Consider the following 24,360-nt stretch of genomic DNA (forward strand, 5'->3'; position numbering starts at 1 on the left):
TATAAAAATATAATTTATATAATTTATATTATATAATTCATAATAAATAATTAAAAATAAGTATAATTATACCAAAACAATAGTGTTATGATCAGGATTAAATGGCATATGGCTGGTTCTAAATAAACAATAATGATCATAATTATTATTAACATTTTCGAAGGTGGAATTATTATCCTTATTTTATAGATCAGAAAATAGAGACATAGAGGATGACTCATGTTGGATGGAAATCCCAAACGCCTGAGATTCTGACCAATGCAGAAGGGGTAGAGAGGTGGGGGAGGCCCAGAGGGCTTTCCAACATACAAACATGATATTGGGAATGAGGTCTTGAGACTGAAAGTTGGAATCCCTTCCTCTTCATCACTGTGATCATAGAGTAAGAATAGTATTTATTTGCCTATTTTTTTATTGAGGTATAGTTGACCCACAACATATTAGTTTCAGACGTACAACACAGTGTTACTACGAAGTGATTCCCATGATAAGTGGAGTCGCCTCTTGTCACCCTATGGAGTGAGAATTCTATTTATTTATTTTTAAAGATTTTATTTATTTATTTGACAGACAGGGATCACAAGTAGGCAGAGAGGCAGACAGAGAGAGAGAGAGGTGGGAAGCAGGTTCCCCACTGAGCAGAAAGCCTGAGGCAGGGCTCGATCCCAGGACCCCCGGATCATGACCCAAGCTGAAGGCAGAGGCTTTAACCCACTGAGCCACCCAGGTGCCCCCAGAGTGAGAACTTTAGATGACAGTCTCAAAAGAGGATTTCCTAGCCCTTCCATCAGCAGGAGAAGAGAAGGGCTGTGTTAAAAGATCAGGAATGGCCCAGCCATTGGGGAGGATAGCCCCTTGCCTTCACCCATAGTCAGAGGGCAGGAGTCCTTTCCTGCTCAGATTTTGGTGATGTAGGCCGTCTTGCTGGTAACACTCAAGAGTCAATACCAACCAACAGTGTGAACTTTTCCTTGACGGCCAATGCCACTGAGTCCATCCTGACATATGCTGAGGTCATTGACCTGACCCTGAGCAACATGAAGAAGCGGAGGGACAACTTCGAACAACTGAAATGCCTCCACTGGAATGAATGGAAGTATTTTGATGTGTACCTAAGGGAACTGCAAGAAAACTTCCTCAGGTATTTAAGGGGCTTTAGGGAAGGGACATTGTTTGGGCATCTGCCTGTTCTTGCACATGACAATTTAAAAAAAATTTTTAAGATTTTATATATTTATTTTTTTAATTAACATATAATGCATTATTTGCCCCAGGGTACAGGTCTGTGAATCATCAGGCTACACGTTTCACAGCACTCACCATAGCACATACCCTTCCCAGTGACCATCACCCAGCCACCCTCTCCCTCCACCCCCCGCCACAGCAACCCTCAGTTTGTTTCCTGAGGTTAAGAGCCTCTTATGGTTTGTCTTCCTCCCCAGTCCCATCTTGCTCCATTTTTTCCTTTCCTACCCCCCACGACCCCCCCATCCTGCCTCTCAAATTCCTCATATCAGAGTGATCATATGATACTTGTCTTTCTCTGATTGTCTTATTTCGCTCAGCATTAATACCCTCTAGTTCCATCCACGTCGTTGCAAATGACAAGATTTCATCTTTTGATGGCTGCATAGTATTCCATTGTATATATATAGTCTCCTTTATCCATTCATCTGTTGATGGACATCTGGGTTCTTTCCATAGTTTGGCTATTGTGGACATTGTTGATATAAACATTGGGGTGCATGTGCCCCTTCGGACCACTACTTTTGTATCTTTAAGGTAAATACCCAGTAGTGCAATTGCTGGGTCGTCGGGTAGCTCTGTTTTCAACTTTTTGAGGAACCTCCATGCTGTTTTCCAGAGTGGCTGCACCAGCTCGTATTCCCACCAACAGTGTAGGAGGGTTTCCCTTTCTCTGCAAAAGATTTTATTTTTAAGTAATCTCTACACCCAGTGTAGGGCTTGAATTCAGAATCCTAAGACCGAGTAGCACATTCCACTGACCAAGCCAGTAAAGTACCCCTGCACATGAAAATTTCTTTTTTACATGCATTTTATTTATTCTTTTAAAATATTTTATTTATTTATTTGACAGAGAGAGAGCACAAGTAGGCAGAGTGGCAGGCAGAGAGAGAGGGAAGCAGGCTCCCCGCTGAGCAGGGAGCCTGATGCTGGGCTCGATTCCAGGACTCTAAGACCATGACCTGAGCTGAAGGCAGAGGCTTTAATCCATTGAGCCACCTAGGTGCCCCTTTTACATGCATTTTAAAGATTATTTATTTTATTTTGAGAGAGAGAGCAAGAGCAGGAGCGGGAATACAGAGGGAGAGAGAGAATCTTGGGCAGACCTCCTGCTGAGTGTAGAGCCCGACATAGGGCAGGTCTCATGACCCTGAGATCACCCGCCACCTGAGCTAAAACCAGGAGTCAGACCCTTAATGCACTGCACCAGCCACTCACCCCTGCACATGGTAATTTTTTTTTAAAGGTTTTATTTATTTATTTGACAGCTAGAGATCACAAGTAGACAGAGAGGCTGGCAGAGAGAGAGAGAGAGGAGGAAGCAGACTCCCTGCTGAGCAGAGAGCCCGATGTGGGGCTCGATCCCAGGACCCTGGGATCATGACCTGAGCCGAAGGCAGAGGCTTTAACCCACTGAGCCACCCAGGTGCCCCTGCCCATGGTAATTTTTAATTGGGGGCCTAGTCCTGGGACTATCTTAGGCATGTTTCTTGTGGTCAGAATATAAATGCCATAGTAACAGAGACCAGATCTTTCTTTTAAAGTTCATTTTCCCTAACTACAAAAGCATTTATGTTCAATGAAAACAAACAAACAAACCTGGAAAAGCACCTGGAGACATATGTTGCCAACATTTTTCTATAAATCCTTCCAGTCTTTTCGCCTGGGCCTGTAGAGGTGTATCTTTAGACAAAAGTAGTAGAGTCATACCATCAATCTGGTTTTTAGACTTTGTTTTCCCACTTAGCTGCGTATGATGGGTATTTTCCTGTGCCTTCTGACTTTTTCAGTATTTTTATTTTCTTTAGAAATTTTTCAGACCTTCCAGAAATGTTGAAAGGATGGTGCAGTGAACACCATATGTCCACACTGCGTTTACCAATTATCCACTTTTTGCCACATTTTCTTTCTCTCTCTAGTAATTAGGTCAAATTCAAATTTCCCCAGTGGTGCCCAAAATATCCTTTCTGGTTTTACTTGCTGCTCCAGGATCCGATCAAGGATTGGGAACTAGATCTTGCTGTTATATCTCTTTGGGGTCTTTTCATTGATAACAATGCCCTGCTGCCACCTTTGTTATTATGCCATGAATCAATGGTTACATTTTTATTATTATTATTATTATTTTATGACACAGAGTCTTTTGAAACACTCAAGCCACATTCTGGATTTTTCTAATTATTTCTTCAGGGTATCATTTAACTTATTCCAAAATGCCCTATATTTCTCATAAACTAGACATGGGGTGATACTAGGTGCTTGATAGAATTCAGGAAACACCTCATAGATGATGATGTGTGTGCGCAGTACACGGCATCAGGAGACACTCAATGTCAAGTCAGCCAGACAGGTGGTCTCTGCTAGACCTCTCCATTCTAAGACCCCTGTTTTATGTAGTTAGTCTGTAATAACTGGTGTGATTCTTTGAGGCTGAATGAATCTGCTCTCCCCAAACCAACACCCAGCGGTTGTAGCATCCACTGATGCTCTTTGCCTGGATCAGTTATGACAGCTGGGGTTTCTACTTCCACTCCCTTCTCCCTTTATTAGCTGGCACTTTTTTTTTCTAAAGAGCTCACCTTCTTCTTTTGCCCCTTATCTCTCTCTCATGTCTTCTCCACCTATTCCCATAAGTCTCTCACGTGGACATCCGGCTGCAAAAGAAGCTCAGGAAATATTTGGCAAAGAGAAATGAGATTTCCATGCCTGAACCAGAGCGGAACTGCCTGAGCACTTCATTATCCAAAATAACACTGGATTCAGTTAGCGGGGGAGAAAGGGGGAACTGCTGTTGGCCAGACAGCCGTTGGTATCTGCCATGGTAGGAGAGAAAGGAAACAATGAACACATTGGTAACTGCTTTGTTTTACAAAGTGATACAGTAGCATTATTTCCAAATGAGATACACACACAAACACACAAACCTGTTAAGCACCAACCCCACAAAAATGCAGTTCTGCCTAAATGTCCATCAAAAGGTGTTTGGTTAATCAGATATCATATGTATGTGCTCTGCTGCCGAGAAAAATGGCCATGTCGATCTAGTATTATTTTATAAGGAACGATGGTCATAACATATTATTGGACCAAAAAAAAAAAAAAAACAGGGTATAAAATAGTGTGTGTAAGAAGCACGGTTATTTATCTCCATTTTACAGAAGCCAAGGTCAAAGACAGAAACTTGGAGGGCAACCACATTTGTGGGGAGGACAAAATGTGGGGCCATGGAGAAGGAGTAGCCGGAAGGAAAGGAAAGCGTGTGTGAAGGCACAGCAGCCACGAAGCTGAGGGAGGAAAGGGCCAAGGGGAGTAGCGGTCAGCAGTGGGGGTGCCACATGTAGAAGCCCTGGGCTGAGACAGGTTTGGTGATTTGGCAGAGAGTGGTCTTAACTGGTCAGACACCAGAGCCTGGGACGTTGGGGGAAAGGTGTGGCGCCCCATGGGTGAATGAGAGCAGAAGGAGCAAAATTCTGCACCAAAAAGGACAAGATTGGATGGGGAGTAACAGGGCTCTTTCATTATCAAGTGGAAGACCCAAGGCCATGGGAAGCCAGAGAGATTGGAGAGATTGGAAAAATGTAGGTAAGGGAGGACAGGGTCAGGATTGAGGAAGGGAGAGGACCCAGGAGCCGTTTGGGGTTTTTTGTTTTTGTTTTTGTTTTTAGTTTTAGTTATTGGGACACCTGGGTGGCTCGATCAGTTAAGCATCTGCCTTCGGCTCAGGTCATGATCCGGGACTCCCAGAATCCAGCCGCACATCCGGCTCCCTGCTCAGCAGGGAGTCTGCTTTTCCCTCTGTCCCTTACCCTGCTTGCTCACATTCTCTCACTCTTTCTCACTCTGTCTCTCTCTCAAGTCAATAATAAGATCACAAATAAACCTTCCATTTTCTATTCCTTTGGCTGGAACTTAGCCCCATAATTTAAATTTAATAAAAATAATATTAAATTCATTTAAGATTAAGTCTACAGCATATATATTTCAGAAATATATAAGGACATCCTTGTTTAATAAAGGCATCCTTATAGGGTGAATTATAGTATACGTATTTTAAGTCAGTAGAAACTTTGTAATTATGTGTTAGCAATCTCATTGCTAAATATATCCACTTTTTGTTGGGTAAGGCATTATCAAGAAGTTCAGCATGCCTTCTGTTAATAAAGTGATTCTCAAAATTTGTGTCTACAGAATAAAATGGTGGCCTTGAAACACATCTGTGCCATTAGGGGCACCTGGGTAGCTCAGTGAGTTAAGCATCTGACTTTTGATTTTGGCTCAGTATAGACATTTTAACAATGTTTATTCTTCCAATCCAAGAGCATGGAATGGTCTTCCATCTTTTTGTGTCTTCTTCAATTTCTTTCATGAGTGTTCTGTAGTTCCTCAAATACAGATCCTTTACCTCATTGGTTAGGTTTATTCCCAGGTATCTTATGGTTCTTGGTACTATAGTAAATGGAATCGATTCTCTAATTTCCCTTTCTGTATTTTCATTGTTAGTGTATAAGAAAGCCACTGATTTCTGGACATTGATTTTGTATCCTGCCACGTTGCTGAATTGCTGTATGAGTTCTAGTAGTTTGGGGGTGGAGTCTTTTGGGCTTTCCATGTAAAGAATCATGTCATCTGCAAAGAGAGAGTTTGACTTCTTCATTGCCAATTTGGATACCTTTTATTTCTCTTTTATTTCTTTTCCTAGCTGTTGCTAGGACTTCTAACACTATGTTGAACAAGAGTGGTGAAAGTGGGCGTCCTTGTCTTGTTCCTGATCTCAACGGGAAGGCTGCAAGCTTTTTCCCATTAAGGATGATATTTGCTGTTGGTCTTTCATAGATAGATTTTATGAAGTTCAGGAATGTTCCCTCTATCCCTATACTTTGAAGTGTTTTAATCAGGAACGGATGCTGGATTTTGTCAAATGCTTTTTCTGCATCAATTGAGAGGACCATGTGGTTCTTCTCTTTTCTCATATTAATTTTTTCTATCACATTGATTTGCGAATGTTGAACCATCCTTGTAGCCCAGGGATGAATCCCACCTGGTCATGGTGGATAATCTTTTTAATGTGATTTTGGCTCAGGTCATGATCTCAGGGTCCTGGATGGGGTCCTGCATTGGCAGGCTCCAAGTTCAGTGGGGCGTCTGCTTGAGATTATCTCTCTCCCCCTCTCCTCTGCCCCTCTCCTCACTCCCTATGCTCTCACCCTCGCTCTCTAAAATAATCTTAAAAAAAAAAAAAAACCCACATCTGTGCTGTTAGACATCAAAGCAGAGCTATACTCAGGGAAATAGAGCTTGCCTGAGTAGGGTACAGATGAGGAGGCTTCTGGGGAGCACACAGTGTTCCATTTCTTTTTTTTTTTTTAATAAAGATTTTATTTATTTATTTGACAGACAGAGATCACAAGCAGGCAGAGAGAGAGGAAGGGAAGCAGGCTCCCCGCCGAGCAGAGAGCCCGATGCGGGGGCTCGATCCCAGAACTCTGGGATCGCGACCTGAGCCCAAGGCAGAGGCTTTAACCCACTGAGCCACCCAGGCGCCCCAGTGTTCCATTTCTTGATCTGGGTGCTAGTTACATGGGTTTGCTTAGTCCACAAAATCTCCTAGAGCTGCACATTTAGAGTCTATGAATTCTTTGCTATCTATGTTCTGAAGGAACATATTAAGGAGCTCCTTGTACTGGTGTATCCTTTTTCTTTGTAGAGATATTATAATGGTTTTGTAGTTACCTAATTTTTTAAAATTTTTTTCTTATTTTTTTATAAACATATAATGTATTATTAGCCCCAGGGCTACAGGACTGTGAATCGCCAGGTTTACACGCTTCACAGCACTCACCATAGCACATACCCTCCCCAATGTCCATAATCCCACCACCCTCTCCCTCCCCCTCAGCCACCCTCAATTTGTTTTGTGACATTAAGAGTCTCTTATGGTTTGTCTCCCTCCCAATCCCATCTTGTTTCATTTATTCTTTTCCTACCCCCCAAACCCTCCATGTTGCATCTCCACTCCCTCATATCGGGGAGATCATATGATAGTTGTCTTTCTCTGATTGACTTATTTCACTAAGCATAATACCCTCTAGTTCCATCCACGTCATCGCAAATGGCAAGATTCCATTTCTTTTCATGGCTGCATAATATTCCATTGTGTATGTATACCACGTCTTCTTTATCCATTCATCTGTTGATGGACATCTAGGTTCTTTCCATAGTTTATCTATTGTGGACATTGCTGCTGTAAACAATCGGGTGCACGTGCCCCTTCGGATCACTGCGTTTGTATCTTTAGGGTAAATACCCAGTAGTGTGATTGCTGGGTCATAGGGTAGTTCTATTTTCAACTTTTTGAGGAACCTCCATGCTGTTTTCCAGAGTTGTTGCACCAGCTTGCATTTCCACCAGTAGCGTAGGAGAGTTCCCCTTTCTCCACATCCTCACCAGCATCTGTCACTTCCTGACTTGTTAATTTTAACCATTCTGACTGGTGTGAGGTGGTATCTCATTGTGGTTTGTTTTTTTTTTTAAAGATTTTATTTATCAGAGAGAGAGAGAGAAAGAGAGCACAGGCAGACAGAATGGCAGGCAGAGGCAGAGGGAGAAGCAGGCTCCCCGCTGAGCAAGGAGCCCAACGCAGGACTCGATCCCAGGACACTGGGATCATGACCCGAGCTGAAGGCAGCTGCCCACCAACTGAGCCACCCAGGTGTCCCTCAATGTGGTTTTGATTTGTATTTTCCTGATGCTGAGTGATGTGGAGCACTTTTTCATGTTGGCAATCTGGATGTCTTCTTTGCAGAAATGTCTGTTCATGTCTTCTGCCCATTTCTTGACTGGATTATTTGTTCTTTGGGTGTTGAGCTTGCTAAGCTCTTTATAGATTTTGGATACTAGCCCTTTATCTGATATATCACTTGCAAGTATCTTCTCCCATTCGTAGTTACCTATTTTTTAAAGGAGTCAAATCTGGGGCCGCCTGGGTGGCTCAGTCAGTTGAACGTCTACCTTTGGCTCAGGTCATGATCTAGGGTCCTGGGATGGAGCCCCACGGCAGGCTCCTTGCTCAGCAGGGAGCCTGCTTCTCCCTCTGCCTGCTGCTCTCCCTGCTTGTGCAATCTCTCTCTCTCTCTAGCAAATAAATAAATAAAATCTTAAAAAATAAACAAAAATTAAAAGCGCCATGTCTGAAAGAGATACCTAATGAAGTGTTTCTGGATGAGATGACATGGTATCTAGGCTCTTCTTGAAAATCACCCATTTGGGGCGGGAATGGAGGGGTATGAAGGGAGTAATGGATGTTTCAAGATTAATCTTATGTTGGTAACTATTGAAGCTAAATAATGGGTAAATGGTGTTGATTGTGCAATTTTCATTACTTTTATATATTTTTTGAAGTTTTTTTTTTAAATGGTAGCTATAACAAAAACAAAAGGTGTCAAATGCCCATATGGACTATTACTTGCACATGGGCTAGGACTCCTTTGGGACCTAAGTTACCATCTTATTTCCCAAATAGAGCATATCAGTAGGAAGCACTGGCTTTTTAGTTGGACAGACTGAAGCTCTGTCTCACTCTCTATCTGAATTATGTCCATCACAGCCTGTGTGAGGCTTGGATACTGACTATAAACAGGGACACAGAGTAGCTGTGGGGGAATGGAGATGTCTAGCTCTGTGCCTGGCTCAAAGAAAGTGCTCAGTAAATGCCGACGGCCAGAGATAATACCTGTGACCCCGTGCCATGGAAATTGCAGGGTCCAAAGCAGCGCAGGACTCAGATTTGAAAGTCTGTGATTGGGGAGTCCTGGAGAAGCCCCTATTAGAACAGGCAATCCAGGGGCGCCTGGGTGGCTCAGTAGGTTAGGCGTCTGCCTTCAACTCAGGTCATGATCTCAGGGTCCTGGGATTGAGCCCCACATCGGGCTCCCTGCTCAGTGGGTAGCCTGCTTCTCCCTCTCTCTTTGCTGCTCCTCCTGCTTATGCACTCTCTCTCTCAAATAAGTAAAATCTTAAAAAAAAAAAAAGAAGAAGAAAAGAAAAGGCAATCCAGGGGAAGAAGAAGAAGAAGAAAAGAAAAGGCAATCCAGGGGTCCCTGCTGTAGGTAGAGGTCAGTTTGCCTGTGCAGGCGAGGCATGTTTTGAGGGAACAGGGTCTCTGGCTGCTGGAGAACTTTATTGACATGTGAGTCCAGAGCCCTGATCCTCAAACTTGTCTGGGCACAGAGCACCCACAATTCAGAATGCTCTTTGCAGAACCCCATGAAATGTTTTCAACATATTCTGTCACACAAACTAAAGATGGTTTTTCTCGTGCAAAATATGAGCCTAAGGCATGTGTGGGTTTCAACGTCTCAAGAAATAACACTATAGAAAATATCATCAAGGAATTTCTTCAGTGATTTTCTGTTAGAAAATGTGATCACCAGGGGTGCCTGGGTGGCTCAGTGCATTAAAGCCTCTGCCTTTGGCTCAGGTCATGATCCCAGGGTCCTGGGATCAAGCCCCACATCAGGCTCTCTGCTCAGCAGGGAGCCTGCTTCCTCCTCTCTCTCTGCCTGCCTCTCTGCCTACTTGTGATCGCTGCCTGTCAAATAAATAAATAATATCTTAAAAAAAGAAAATGTGATCATCAGGGCACTTGGGTGGCTCAGTCAGTTAACCATCTGCCTTTGGCTCAGGTCATGATCCTGGGGTCCTAGGATGGAGCCCCACATCAGGCTCTCTGCTCAGCTAGGAATCTGCTTCTCCCTCTCTCTTGCCCCTCCCCCGGCTCATTTCTTTCTTGCTCACTCTCTTTCTCTCTCGAATAAATAAATAAAATCTTTTTAAAAATGTGATCATAACAAGGACAAATGCAATTTGCGGCTATTCTTTACTTCTTGGTTGCAAGCAGAAGCAGGCTCCCCAGGGTTAAAAAAAAAGTTGTGGCAGAAGATCCCAAAAGAAAAAAAAAAGATCCTAAAAGTAAGAATGTTGTGTCAACAGAATTTCTTCCTTTGACTTGGAAAAAGAACCCATTGGCATTGTTAAAATAACCATTGACATTGATACAGGCAGGTTAAGTCTGAGGACCCAGGGGAGGGTTCCCCAGGACAGCCAAGAGGGTCCTGGCTTCACACAGGATAGAAATCAAATGCGAGAGAGAAAGTGGAAACAGAGTTTATGAAATAGTCTAAATGACAGGTAGAAAATAGCAGAATGTCTGGGAGACTTGGAAAGAAAAGGAGAAGGAGACTTGTCATTGCCTGGGGTTAGAGGTTTCCATTGGAAAGGGGTCTAGGATACTTGTTCCTTCAGGAGTCCAGGGTAGGCCCCAATCAGAGGTGAGTGTCGGGTGAACAACAGGTGTTATTCCATAAATTACTGAAGGTGGAGGTATTGATGCCAGTGTCAGCCTGGAACGTGTTTGGGATCTGGTGCTCCTTTGACATTATTAGGTGTTTGGGGCCTAGGACACAATTCAGAGAATGATTGATTCCCCCTTGAAATGGGAACATAGCTTCTCTGGCTTATTCTGAAATGGGGCCTAGTGGAAAACCAGCAGAGATAGAACCTTTCTAAAATGGAGTCCCTTCAGGGCCTCCTGGGTAGCTCAGTCGGTTGGGTGTCCCATCAGGCTGTGAACTTGCATCATGGGATCGAGCCCTGCCCTGGCTCTGTTCTCAGCACGGAGTCTGCTTGACCCTCTCTCTCCACTCCTCCCCCAACTTGCACATGTGTTCACACACTTTCTCTCTCTCAAATAAATAAATAAAATCTTAAGAAAAAAAAATAGGGGTGCCTGGGTGCCTCAGTCAGTTGAGGATTTGACTTCAGCTCAGGTCATGATCTCAGGGTCCTGTTGGTCTCTGTGCTCAGCGGGGCGTCTGCTTCTCCCTCACCCTCCGCTCCTCCCCGACTCATGCTTTTTCTCTCTCTCAAATTAGTAAAATATTTAAAATAAATAAAATAATAAAATAAATGGCATCCCTTCAGCTTCCCTACCTCAGTTCAAGGCCAAATTCACTGCTATTTTTTTTTTAATACCAATCTTTCTGCCTCTATCCTTCATCAGCAGAGAAGTATATGGCAGACTCTTAATTCATACAAATACATTTTTTAAAAGATTTTATTTATTTGAGAGAGAGAGAGTGTGAGAGTGAGCATGAAAGGGGCGAGGGGCAGAGGGAGAAGCCAGCTCCCTGAGGAGCAGAGGGCCTGATGTGGGACTTGATCTGGGACTCCAGGATCATGACCTGAGCCGAAGGCAGTTGCTTAACCAACTGAGCCACCCAGGTGCCCATACAAATACATTTTTATTGCTATTCTGTCTACCCTGAGTGCCCGCAACCTGCTTCGTCATCAAGTAAATGTCTGCTCACGTTCAAAAGTCAGCTGATGTATCACCCAATTCCTTTTCCCTGTTGTGTGCCCCATGCTTACCTCAACACACTCTATGGCAAACCGTCTCTGTAAGAACACCAGCAGCACAGGGCATTTCTGGAGCACTTCCTTTATTTATGGTGTACCAGACACTGAGCTAAGCACTTGACCTGTGGCAACTCAGTTAACCTTCGCCACAACCCTAGGTTCTACCATCACCAAGTTGAGATGGGTACACTGGCAGGGAGAGGTTAGGTAATTTGCCCAAAGTCACACAGCAAGCAGCAGATCCCCAACTTGAATTTAGCTTGCCTTCAGTATTTGGCTTTCTTTCAGACTGCTGATTTTTTTCCTGTCCTCCTAATTTGAGTGTATGTTCCTTGAATTCAACGACCACATCTTATTCCTATCTGTGTCCCCAAGCACTGACATGACCCCTAGCACACTACAGGGGCTCTGGACTTACAGTCTGCTCTCTGCTTGCTCTTAAATGAATAAGTCTGTAAATATTTCTCTCTCTTTACATATGAAAATAGGAGTGAAAATATCATGCTGACTCCTCAATATTTTTCCATATGTGCCTTTGTGATTTCCCCACAGGGAGGTGAAGAATATCGATCAAAGAGCATTAGAGCTAAAGAAGACAAACCACATGTTCATCCCACCTTCCACCTTGGTTGAGGACTCCTTTGACAAGAAATCTAGAGGAAGTCCCGAGAGGGAGACTGCATTTCTTTTAAGGTTTGTTCTGACAAAGACCATGGACAAGTTGGAAATATGAATACTGTTAGAACTTTCTTATTTTAAGTGGGCTCCACACTGGGTGTGGGGCACAACATGAGGCTTGAACTCACAACCCTGGGATCAAGGCCCAAGCTGAGATCAAGAATAAGATGCTTAACTGACTGAGCCACCCAGGCGCCCCGTCTGAATACTTTATTTTTATTTATTTTTTATTAACATATAATGTATTATTTGTTTCAGGGGCACAGGTCTGTGATCCATCAGTTTTACACAACACCTAGTACTTACAACACATAACCCACGCCACTGTCCATCATCCAGCCACCCCCCCCTTTTTTTTTTAATGATTATATTTATTGGGGCGCCTGGGTGGCTCAATCAGTTAAGTGTCTGCCTTCAGCTCAGGGCAGAATCCCAGGGTCCTGGGATCAAGTCCCGTATTGGGTTCTCCTGCTCAGTGGGGAGACTGCTCCTCCCTCTCCCTTTGCTCCTCCCTGTTGATCATGCTCTCTCTGTGTCAAATACATAAATAAAATCTTAAAAAAAAAAAACCTTAACATTCCTTTAAAAAAACCATTTTAAGTGATTTTTTAAATAATTATTATTACTTAATAATATTTCTGAGGGGGTAATTTACCATAAAATTTGCTCATTTGAAGTACATTAATTTTAGCAAATTTACAGAGTTTAGCAACAATTGCTGCCATCCAGTTTAAGAACTTTTTCATCACCCCGGAAAGATCCCTCATGCTCAGTTGTAGTCAACCACTGTTACCCTCTCCCTTTTTAATAACCTCCCTGGAAGTACCATGTAACATTGCCACTTTATTTCAAGGGTTGGATATTAGTCACATGGTGATGTTAGTTTCAGTGGAGGCTGGGAAATGTAATTTATTTATTTTTTTAAAAAAAGATTTTATTTATTTATTTGACACAGAGAGATCACAAATGGCAGGGAGGCAGGCAGAGAGAGAGGGAAGTAGGCTCCCCGTTGAGCAGAGAGCCCAATGTAGGGCTTGACCCCAGGACCCCGAGATCATGACCTGAGCCAAAGGCAGAGGCTCAATCCGCTGAGCCACCCAGGCGCCCCTGGGAAATGTAATTTAAAAAAAAATCTGGGGACATTGCCGTTTTAAACAAAAGCTGACTCATTCTCCCATTAAAGAATAAGGGAGAGCAGACGATGGGTTGGTAACTAGCCATCTCAACAGAGATAGATGGTGTTATACTATCCATTTGAGAGAAGAAACCAAAGCTTAATGAGTTGAGAAAGTTATCCAAGGAAACCTTCCAATCTTAAGTCTTCCAATTTTAATTTTCCTTTGATCGAGAAGACCACAATTTTTTGATAATAGCCGTTTAGCTCGAGACCCACCTGTTTGAGCCATGGAATCTTAAAGGATCAGTGGTAACTCAGCGGATCTATCAGAAATAAGCTTTCTTTTTTTTTTTTTTTAAAGATTTTATTTATTTATTTGACAGAGAGAGATTACAAGTAGGCAGAGAGGCAGGCAGAGAGAGAGAGAGGAGGAAGCAGGCTCCCTGCAGAGCAGAGAGCCCGATGCAGGACCCGATCCCAGGACCCTGAGATCATGACCTGAGCCGAAGGCAGCGGCTTAACCCACTGAGCCACCCAGGCACCCCCAGAAACAAGCTTTCTGATATCCACCTTAGATTCTCAGAAATCTAAGCCAACGCAGTTTAATTTACCAATATTATTATTCTTCCCTCAGACTTGATTATCTTTCAGATAGTTCTTAATCTAACAAACTCCTCACAGACCTTTAAAACCCAGCTCAGGCATCACCTCCAGGAAGTCTCCCCTGACTTGCCTACTCAGGGTATCCGTTATGTGCCCTGTGCTTTCCTGATCATGCTCCATAGATCTTAGCCTACTTAATCATAGACTTCCTTGTCCATCTCCCTAGACTGAATATTTGGCCTCAAAGAATCTTGCCCTGGGTGATCTTGTTTTCCTGGGACCAAGTCCTTTTAGGTACCCAACAGTGCCTAAAAGACAGATGATGGGATCGTGCAGTGCATTCAGCATTCTGTTCTGGATATTTGCTGTCGCCACTACTGGTCCCTTTGTAAACATCTCTTGTCAATATCTATCAAGATTCCAGTGACACGGGGCACCTGGGTGGCTCAGTCGGTTAAGTGGCTGCCTTCAGCTCAGGTCATGATCCCAGTGTCCTGGGATCGAGCCCCGCATCGGGCTCTCTGCTCAGTGAAGAGTCTGCTTCTCCCTCTCCCTCTGCCTGCTGCTCTGCTTACTTGTGATCTCTCTATCTCTCTGTCAAATAAATAAATAAAATATTTTTTAAAAAAAAGATTCCAGTGACACCTTTGAAGAAATCACACTGAATTTTTGAACCAATTTTTGTTAACTGTTTTTTTTTTTTTAATTTCCCCCACAGGAAGAAAAAGGAGGAGAGGGAAAGAGAAGTAAGAGAGAAGCTGGACTGCTCTCCCTTGTCACTATCAGACCCTGACTAATTCTCTCCCCTGGGACTGGGAAGCTCCCTCAGGAGCCCTGATATTTCTACAGGTAGGGTAAAACAACATGAGAAAAAGGAAACTGTGGCCAAAGACTGAGAAACAAAAAGAGCTATTCCCAGGATAAGGGAAATACTCCATCATAGTTGTTCCTAGGCTGAGTGAAAAGCAAGAGTGAGGAGTTTTTGCTTGGGGCATTGCGTTTATTCACGCCTTTACTCTTTTACCCACTGATTTTTTTAAATATTACAACTCACAGTATTAAACTATAATATAATAATGGCTTTAGTTGTTAACTAAACAAGTAAGCTCAACGCATGACAGACATCACCTCATTTTGACCTTCATAACAGCCGTATGAGGCAGACATGACCCACTGCATTTTACACAGCAGCAAGCCCAGGTTAGAAAAGTTTTCAGGGGGACGCCTAGGTGGCTCAGTCAGTTAGGCGTCTGCCTTTGGCTTGGGTCATGATCCCAGAGTCCTGGAATCAGGTCCCTTTTCGGGCTCCCTGCTCAGCAGAGAGTCTGCTTCTCCTTCTGCCTGCCACTCCCCCTGTTTGTGCTCTCTCTCTCTCTGACAAATAAAATGAATTTTTAAAAAAAGAAAAGGTTTCGAGGATGCCTGGGTGGCTCAGTCAGTTAAGCGTCCAACTTTTGATTTCAGCGCAGGTCATGATCTTAGGGTAGTAAGACGGAGCCCTGTGTCAGGCTATGCACTCAGTGTGGAATCTGCTTGAGAATCTCTTCCTCTCCCTTGTCCCCTCCCCCTGCTCTCTCTAAATAAATAAAATAAAATAAGAAAATAAGAGGTTTCAGAAGTTCCCTGAAATAGATACTGGGTAAAAAAACAGTCGTTAACACACAGTCCCTATTTTCGAGAAGCTCACACTCTGGTAGAGAGAAGGCAAATGGATCAATCAACGAACACCCTAAACTCCGGAGGTGCTTTAGACAGAGGGGACCCCCAGGAGCCATGCAGAAACACTTCTTTTTTTTTTTAAAGATTTTTTTTTTTTAATTGAGTAATCTCTACACCCAACATAGGGCTCAAACTCACAACCCTGAGATCGAGTGTCGCACGCTTTTCTGACTGAGCCAGCCGGGCGCCCTCAGAAACACTTTACAGAGGTGGTGTTCCTTGAACTGGGTCTGGAAATGATAAGAAGGGGTTTGCCAGGCCGAAGGAGGAGGAGGAGGAGGCAAGAGGCTGGCGTGAGCCTGTGGTGGACAGATCAGCAAAGGCGAAGGCTCAGAGGCAGGAATTAGCATGGCGGGGGATCAAGAAGGGGTGTGAAGGGGGTTCCAGGAGAGGTGAACACAGAGAAGATCTCCAAACAAGCCATGAAACACTTTATTTTCTAAGTCTTGGGGAGTTGTGGATTTTAAAAATATTTGGGTTTTAAAAGTCCTCATGGGGGCGCCTGGGTGGCTCAGTGGGTTAAGCCTCTGCCTTCGGCTCAGGTCATGATCTCAGGGTCCTGGGATGGAGCCCTGCATCGAGCTCTCCGCTCAGCCGAAAGTCTGCTTTCCCCCCTCTCTGCCTGCCTCTCTGTCTACTTGTGATCTCTGTCTGTCAAATAAATAAATAAAATCTTAAAAAAAAAAAAAAAAAGAAAAGTTAAAAAAAAAAGTCCTGATGGCACGGGGCGCAAGGGTGGCTCAGTGGGCATTTGTGGAGCATAACAAATAGCATGGAGGACAAGGGGAGATGGAGAGGAGAAGGGAGTTGAGGGAAATTGGAAGGGGAGGTGAACCATGAGAGACTATGGACTCTGAAAAGGAATCTGAGGGTTTTGAAGGGGCGGGGGTGGGAGGTTGGGGGAACCAGGTGGTGGGTATTAGAGAGGGCACGGATTGCATGGAGCACTGGGTGTGGTGCAAAAACAATCAATACTGTTACACTGAAAAGAAATAAAAAATTTAAAAAAAAAAAAAAAAAGCCTCTACCTTCGGCTCGGGTCATGATCCCAGAGTCCTAGGATTGAGCACTCTGCTCTCTGCTCAGCAGGGAGCCTGCTTCCTCCTCTCTCTCTGCCTGCCTCTCTGCCTACTTGCGATCTCTGTCAAATAAATACATAAAATCTTTAAAAAAAAAAAAGTCCTGATGGCAGATGAAGCAGTAGGCTCTACAAGTAGAGCAGACTTTATTCTAAAAAGATCTGGGTTTTGAATCTCTGCTCTGCTCCTTCTGCTACCTCAGGTCAAGTACCTTTGTTCTCTGGGCCTGTTTCGTTGGCCCTAAAAGATGTGGATGGCGGTTACGTGTGGAGTGCTCAGCTATAAAAAGAACCTGCCATAGAACCCGACAGTTACTAATAGTCATCGTATCATTGTTTCATAAAGCTTCCTACCTTCCCTTATCCATGACATCTTTGAACATGCCTGTTTGAGACCACTGGTCTACCCCATCCCAGAAGGACTCCCAGGCTTTCTGGGCCCTGGACCAACTGAGTTCTTACATCTTAGGGCAGTCCCTACCCTACTTAGCCATCCCTGGGCACTGCAATGGTGAAGCTCCAGAAAACACAAATTCTTAACTTGCAAGGAAGAGCCTCCAAGCTCCAAGATTCTCACATTTTTAAAAAAAGATTGTATGTATTTTTTTGAGAGGGAGAGAGCAAGAGAGCACAAACGGGGAGAGACAGAGGGAGAAACAGACTTCCCCCTGAGCAGGGAGCCTGTTGTGGGACTTGATCCCAGGACCCTGGGATCATGACCTGAGCCAAAGGCAGATGCTTAACTGAATGAGCCACCTAGGCATCCCTATGATTTCACATTAAGAGAGGGCACACACAGGATCCAAAATGTCTCCCCAGACACTTGTTTCAGAAATCACTAAGGACTGGCCACCCCAGAATTTTCAGAGCCTAAGGAAGAGCAGACCCGTTCCCCCTATTACAAATACTGGAAGGGGAATTGAGGGAAGTTGTCTTGGCCCTGTGCTAGGCATGTTCCATTGTCCCATTCAAGTCTAGGTAAATTTTCTTTTTCCTATTTTTCAAAGGAGGCAGCTGAGTCTTGCATGAGTCGAGGCCCAGGTTCCTTCTGGGTCAACTGTACATTGGACCATTCTGCACTGGGAGGTTTGGGGCAGACCCAATTTGGAGAAAGCATCTAGCCATTGTTTCATAGGATTACTGCTCTAGAGTGGAAGAAGAGGTAGGCAGGCCATTTTCCTGAGCTCAGAGCCTTGACTCTCCCATGTGTTGGGGGCAGGACTGCCAGAAGTCATAGTACTCTTTGCAGAAACCCATCAAAATATCACTGCTTTAAATTCTGCCACCCAAATAAAGTACTATTGAGTAGCATAAAATATAGAATTCCAGTATATCTGCAAACTTTGGTATCTTAAAGTAACATATACTATGTTAAGAAATTATAACTTTTTACAGGTTATTTTTTTCTTTTTTTTTTAGTTTAATTTTTTTTCTTAATTTTAACTTTTACTTATTCATTCGTTTTATCACTTTGAGCAAGGGCACCCAACAGAGTCATGCCAGCTAGATATAACTCTGTTCTAAGCATGGTCTGTGTATGCTTTAATCCCCACAACGCTCCTATAAATTCTGGGGTGGTGGTGTCCTCATTTTATAACTGAGGCCGGAGAGGTTTAGTGATTACTGCCCAAGCTCTCACCTTTGGTAGACGGAAGAGCCAGGATTTCAAACCCGCAGCCAGACTCTAGGGCCTGCCCTACAGCCTATTTCTAAGAGAAGCGTTAAGAAGTAAACTTAATATGAAGACAAGTTTTATCAGTCTATTTTTTTCCCTTTGATTAGAGAAACAGCCACTGATACTGGCATACAGCCGCATGGTTTTCAGCCCCACTGGTTTGGGCTGTGCAATCTCTCAGGTTAAGAGGGGCTTGTACATACTGTTGTTTCTGACCTTCTAATGTTTCAGAATGGAAGAAGAAAGCCACTAATTCATTTCACTTTAATAAGTATTCATTGCTCTGTCTTAAATATCCTTTAGCCACTTTTTCATCTGGCCAACTCCTACCTGACCCTTAAAGCCCAGCATGGGCATCACTGCCTCCAAGAAGTCTCCCCAAACTGCCCTAGTGACTTTCTACTTTGTGTTCTGTGCTTTTCTAAGTTTGCTTCCCTGAATATGACTGACTTTAGTGATGGACTTGTCTATCTTGCTCTTTGTGCTAGAAGTCTCCCAAGTTCAAGGACCTTGTCTAATTCAGCATTGAATCTTTTGTACCTGTTCCTATGGCTTGCTCATAGTAAGGATTCAGTGAATTTTTGGTGAAGGCATTAGTGATTAGCTAATGTGTGTTTAGCATTCTGCTTCAGTTCATTGCTTATACAAAAATTGATCACATTTTAGAACTTTTCTCTCTATACCCATGAAGTTGAATAAATCCTCTTAAAAGATCACACTGATTTAAATTTCTTTTGCTTATATTTGAATTAAAATAATTCATATTCATCCTTTAAAAATTAAATAGAGAGGCAACTCTGGGGTCAGACCACCTGGGTGTCAATCCCAGCTCCTTGACCTATGACTGACTAGCTCTGTGACCTTGAGCCTTACTTAATTAACTTCGCTGTGTCTCAAATTTCTTCATTTGTAAAATGGGAATGATAATGGTAGATATAGCGCAAGAATTTAATTGGTTAACATTTATAAAGCATTGTGAACAGTGCCTGATGTAAAGTAATATATAAGGTGCCCATTAAATTAACTGACTGATGGGCACCTGGGTGGCTCAGTTGGTTGGCCATCTGTCTCTTGATTTCAGCTCAGGTCATGATCTAAGGTCCTGGGTTGGAGCCCCTCAGTGGGCACTCTGCTCAGCAGGGAGCCTGCTTCCTCCTCTCTCTCTGCCTACTTGTGATCGCTCTCTCTCTGTCAAATAAATAAATAAATAAAATCTTTAAAAATAAATAAAAATTAAAATTTAAAAATTAACTGATTAACTATGAAAAGCATAATGTAAGTACTTATTAAATTAATCAGTTAATAGTTGGACAAAGCTTGTTACAAAAGATTGCACTCCTCTGGACCTGCTTTCCATTCCCCAGGAACACATTTTCCACTTTCTTCACTGATTGTTTTAGTGTTTGTTTTCCTGTTCCTGTTGAAATACCATGGTGCTCTGGCTCCTTGATTTTTCACTATTAGGCACTGTGCATTGAGTTCTCAGCAGGGAAGGGAAGGACTGGGCTCTCTCTCATATGCACATACCTCCTATCTCTTCCTCTCGGTGTGTTTCTGTGGTGGTTTGGTGTGGATCACTAATCAGTGTTGCTATACCATCAACACAATTGCCATGAGCCATGGAGAGTGATGCAATGATTTTTGTTTTCCTATAGAACCTTCTGCTATCCCTGGAACTAAGTCTCTCTCTCTCTCTCTCTCTCTCTCTTTTTTTCCCCAATTTATTTATTTTCAGAAAAACAGTATTCATTATTTTTTCACCACACCCAGTGCTCCATGCAAGCCGTGCCCTTTATAATACACACCACCTGGTACCCCAACCTCCCACCCCCCCGCCACTTCAAACCCCTCAGATTGTTTTTCAGAGTCCATAGTCTCTCATGGTTCACCTCCCCTTCCAATTTACCCAAAAGCACATACCCTCCCCAATGTCCATAACCCTACCCCCCTTCTCCCAACACCCCTCTCTCTCTCTTTTTAATCTGCCTGTTTTCTTGCCTTTTTCTTTTGTCATGTTCGTATCACGATTTATCTCCAAATTTCCCCTGGGTTATACAAATCTGCCCCACACTACATTCAGACACATTACATAGTCTGTCCATTTCACCTTCATTTCCCAGTCTTCTGACTAGTTTCACTCTGGGTGGTTGATTTTAGGCTGTTTATGTAACCCTGCGGACTCACTTCCATTCTCTTCTTCGCATAGGCCTTTTAATCTTTTTCTCTTTATATTTTTATGATTTATCTACAGGGAGGAAACCAAGAAGTGAAAACCAATGCAGAAAAGTGAATCCAGCTTCCTTAACCCCTCACCTTCTAGCTCTCCTGGATGAACCCTTGTCCAAGAATGGGGACAACTATTGACTGAAGCCTGCCCACATTGTTGGGTCTCATCGAAAGCAGAAGCAACAAAACAAACAAAACAGTAATACCACAACACATGTAGTTGTTTCCAGTCCATGGGACAAAGAACATTAAAGTTCACTTCTACCCCTGGACAAAGTCAGGATTTTTTTTTTTAAGATTTTATTTATTTATTTGACAGAGAGAGATCACAAGTAGGCAGAGAGGCAGGCAGAGAGAGAGGAGGAAGCAGGCTCCCCGCTGAGCAGAGAGCCCGACGCGGGACTCGATCCCAGGACCCCAAGATCATGACCCGAGCCGAAGGCAGTGGCTTAACCCACTGAGCCACCCAGGTGCCCCCAAAGTCAGGATTTAAGTTGAAGTTAAGTCACCTCATTCCCTCATGCATTCACTTACTAATTCTTTCACTCACTTATTAGTGGTAATACAATGAAAGATTTAATATTATTATATAACAGTAATAGTAATCATAGGAGACAGTTACTGAGTACTTATGATATGCTGAGTACTCTGGTAAGTCGGGCTTAGACATGATCTGGGTTAACCCTCCTAGTGGCTCCCCACAAGGTGAGTATTGTCACCTCCATCTCTCCTGGGAGGACACCCGGATTTGGAGGGGTTGCGCAAGCCCTCTAGATGTCTATTTTCTACCATGCCTGCAGCCGTCCCAGAGGGTACAGAGATGAATAAAGACACAGTACTTGGCCTTAAGGTGCACCACGGCCTGGAAGAGAGGGGGAAGGATATAGAAGACAATAAATGCATTAAGCTTTGCTAGAAATCTGTGTGGAATCCAAGAAAATCAAAATGGAAAGCGACTTCCCCAAGACTCAGAGGTGCAGGGGTGAGTATGTGGAAGGAGCTGAGCTGACGGGTGTGGCTTTTATCACTTGGTCCTTAGGGCACTAGGAGGTGACCTGGTCTGTGTTATAGCAGTCTGCCTGGCAATGCGAAGTTGGAAGAAAAGAAGCAGATGGCTATTTGCCTGAACCAAGAAGAAAATAAGTACCTTCTTGGGATCTCCAGTGTCTCCCACAGATAACGTATAATCATTTGAATAGTCGTGATAAAGGGATGGGGGAAGGGTGATAAGGAAAGAGTTCAAGCTTTGGCCCCCCAAAATTCAGGGCTTAGAGTCCCTACCCTGCCTCATGATAGATGTATGACGTTAGGCCTAGTAGCTGTGTAACTTGACCTTTTCTGAACTTGTTTTCTTGAATGCAGAAAGGGAATGCCTGCCTCGCAGTAGTGTTGTGATCATTAAATGAGATAATTTATGCAATGTTCTCGGCACAGGGGTCATTCACTTGGCCATTGCTACCCGCTCTTTTGTTGTCATTGCTGTTAATATACACTTCTCCTGAAACCAGGATGTACGGAGCCCTTGCCATGTGCAAGGCACCACATAAGATAACCAGAGGTTTCTCACGCCTTCCCTTCCCACTCAAATTGCAGTTAGCCCTTTATTTACAGTTTCTCTAAGGAGCTATACTCTCTCCTATTGCTGGGTCTTTCCTCTGCTTCTGTACCTGAAAATCCCTTTCCCTCCTCACTATGAAGTCCCAATAACACTCATTCCGGTTCCACCTTCTGGACCCCACATAGGCATCCTCTCCTTCAGGAAGCCTTCCTGAAGTTGGCACAGGGACCCCTCCCACAGCCTTTCATGCCCCTCCATTATGGTAGCAGTTACCATAATGGATGTAATCGCCTGTCAACCTGTCTGTTTCTACTAGCCCCCACCCAGAAGCTGTCCTGGTTTTCTGGACCCAGATTGTTTTACGGGACAATCCTTTGCGCAGCTTGGGGCCAAGATCTCTGCACAGACCCCTTCCAGAAATTACTGAGGACTCCTAACCATTGGCCTCTCAGCAAATTCCAGATCAAAAGACCTGTCTCTGTTCTTTGTAAATATTAGAAGGGAAAATTATGGTGAAGGATACTTTGCCCTTTATAAGGGGAAGGGGATAGATAGAGTGTTGCAGGGAACTAACATTTAAGAGGCATTTACTATAAAACAAATGAGTAATTGTGTGATACTCCAATTCTGTCATTCCCAGTGTTGCTGAGAGCCAGCACCCTCAGCACATTAAAGTAGAAGAGATGAAGGTAAAATCCTACTGTCCTGATTTTGAACTGATGATGGACCAAGGATGTATTTTATGTTTAAAAACAGTTGCCTGAGTAACCGAGAGGAGGGATGTCTAGAGAGGGGAGGGGAGGAGAGAATGGAAGGGTTTATAAAGAAGCCTGAAGAAGCTTTTGGGGTGATGGATATGTTCACTCTTCATTGTGGTGAAAGGTTCTCAGGAGTAGACACATTTTAAATATATGCATTCTCTTGTATGTCACTTATACCTCAACCTATTTAAAACAGAAAAAAATACCTATTTCCTAACTCTATCTATTGAACTGACCTAGAAATAAAGACCGCAGTAGCAATGCCCCAGACCGTGGACTTGAAACACTATTTGCACTAAAAGGATTCAGGGATCCTTGAAGAAATGTCTGGCTCCCCGTCTAGGGCAGGGAAATCATGAGATGAACACACAACCTCTTGCTACACTAGACAACAGAAAAGCTACTAAAGATAAGAGTCCTGTCCGAGAAAGTCATGAGCCAACTTGGGATCTCATTGGCTAAAGATGGGATAATTTAGGGGTGCCTGCCAGCTCAGTCGGTAGAATATGCAACTCTTGATCTCAGGGTCATGAGTTCAAGCCCCACACTGGGTGTGTTGCTTATTGGGGAAAAAAAAAAAAAAAAGGTCGGGACAATTTAAGCATTGTAATAGTAATTGGAATTGAAGTACATCAAAAACATTTTAGGGCCACCTGGGTGGCTCAGTGGGTTAAGCATCTGCCTTTGGCTCAGGTCATGATCTCAGGGTCCTGGGATCAAGCCCCGCATTGGGCTCTTTGCTTGGCAGGGAGCCTGCTTCCCTCTCTCTCTCTCTCTGCCTGCCTCTCTGCCTGCTTGTGATCGCTCGCTGTCAAATAAATAAAATCTTTAATTTTAAAAAAATCCACAAAAACATTTTCACTTAGATATTCATACTATTGCTTTAAAAAGATTAATTGGTCGCCATTGAAAGATACTAGGGAACCAATTCATTCTTCTGAAATCTAGCAAAAGTCAGCATTTACCATGCCATTTCCATACAAACCTTATTACCAGCTAACCAAACAGTAGATGAGGGGAATTTTCTCTTTTAGAAGTATTCCACTTAATAAATTAAAAAGGAACAGAATTAATTAATCTGTATGCCCAATGTGGGGCTCGAACTCACAAGCCCAAGATCAAGAGTCACTCGCTCCACTGACTGAGCCAGCAAGGCACCCCTGAACTAAACACTTTTAAGCATATTTCCACATTATTTCCACATTATTGTCTTCTCACTATATTATTGTCTTCTCACTCTGTGAGTGAGGTGCAGTTTTCCCCATTTTCAAGAGGCCTTTTTTTTTA

General features: G+C 43.4%; 2 protein-coding genes across 8 annotated transcripts in view; both read left to right on the plus strand.

Annotated features, from left to right (window-relative positions):
* The window catches only part of FAM227A (family with sequence similarity 227 member A), an 81,035-nt gene extending 60,009 nt beyond the window's left edge, over positions 1-21,026 (plus strand). For 6 of the 7 annotated variants that reach the window (XM_044226515.1, XM_044226516.1, XM_044226517.1 and 3 more), the window contains 4 exons: positions 989-1,141; positions 12,211-12,351; positions 14,775-14,905; positions 20,780-21,026. In XM_044226515.1, the coding sequence (XP_044082450.1) occupies positions 989-1,141; positions 12,211-12,351; positions 14,775-14,853 (373 nt within the window). In that variant the 3' untranslated portion in view covers positions 14,854-14,905; positions 20,780-21,026. Of the gene's footprint in view, positions 1-988; positions 1,142-12,210; positions 12,352-14,774; positions 15,265-20,779 lie in introns of those variants that run through there. The other variant, XM_044226514.1, reaches the window with a different exon arrangement.
* A 192-nt stretch (positions 21,027-21,218) lies between these two features.
* DMC1 (DNA meiotic recombinase 1) overlaps positions 21,219-24,360 on the plus strand; it is a 46,452-nt gene continuing 43,310 nt past the window's right edge. The window contains exon 1 of the mRNA XM_044226522.1: positions 21,219-21,736. The gene's annotated coding sequence lies outside the window, so the exon portion shown is untranslated. The remainder of the gene's footprint in view (positions 21,737-24,360) is intronic.

Source organism: Neovison vison, chromosome 12 (assembly GCF_020171115.1).
Source record: "Neovison vison isolate M4711 chromosome 12, ASM_NN_V1, whole genome shotgun sequence".
Lineage (NCBI taxonomy): Eukaryota > Metazoa > Chordata > Mammalia > Carnivora > Mustelidae > Neogale > Neogale vison.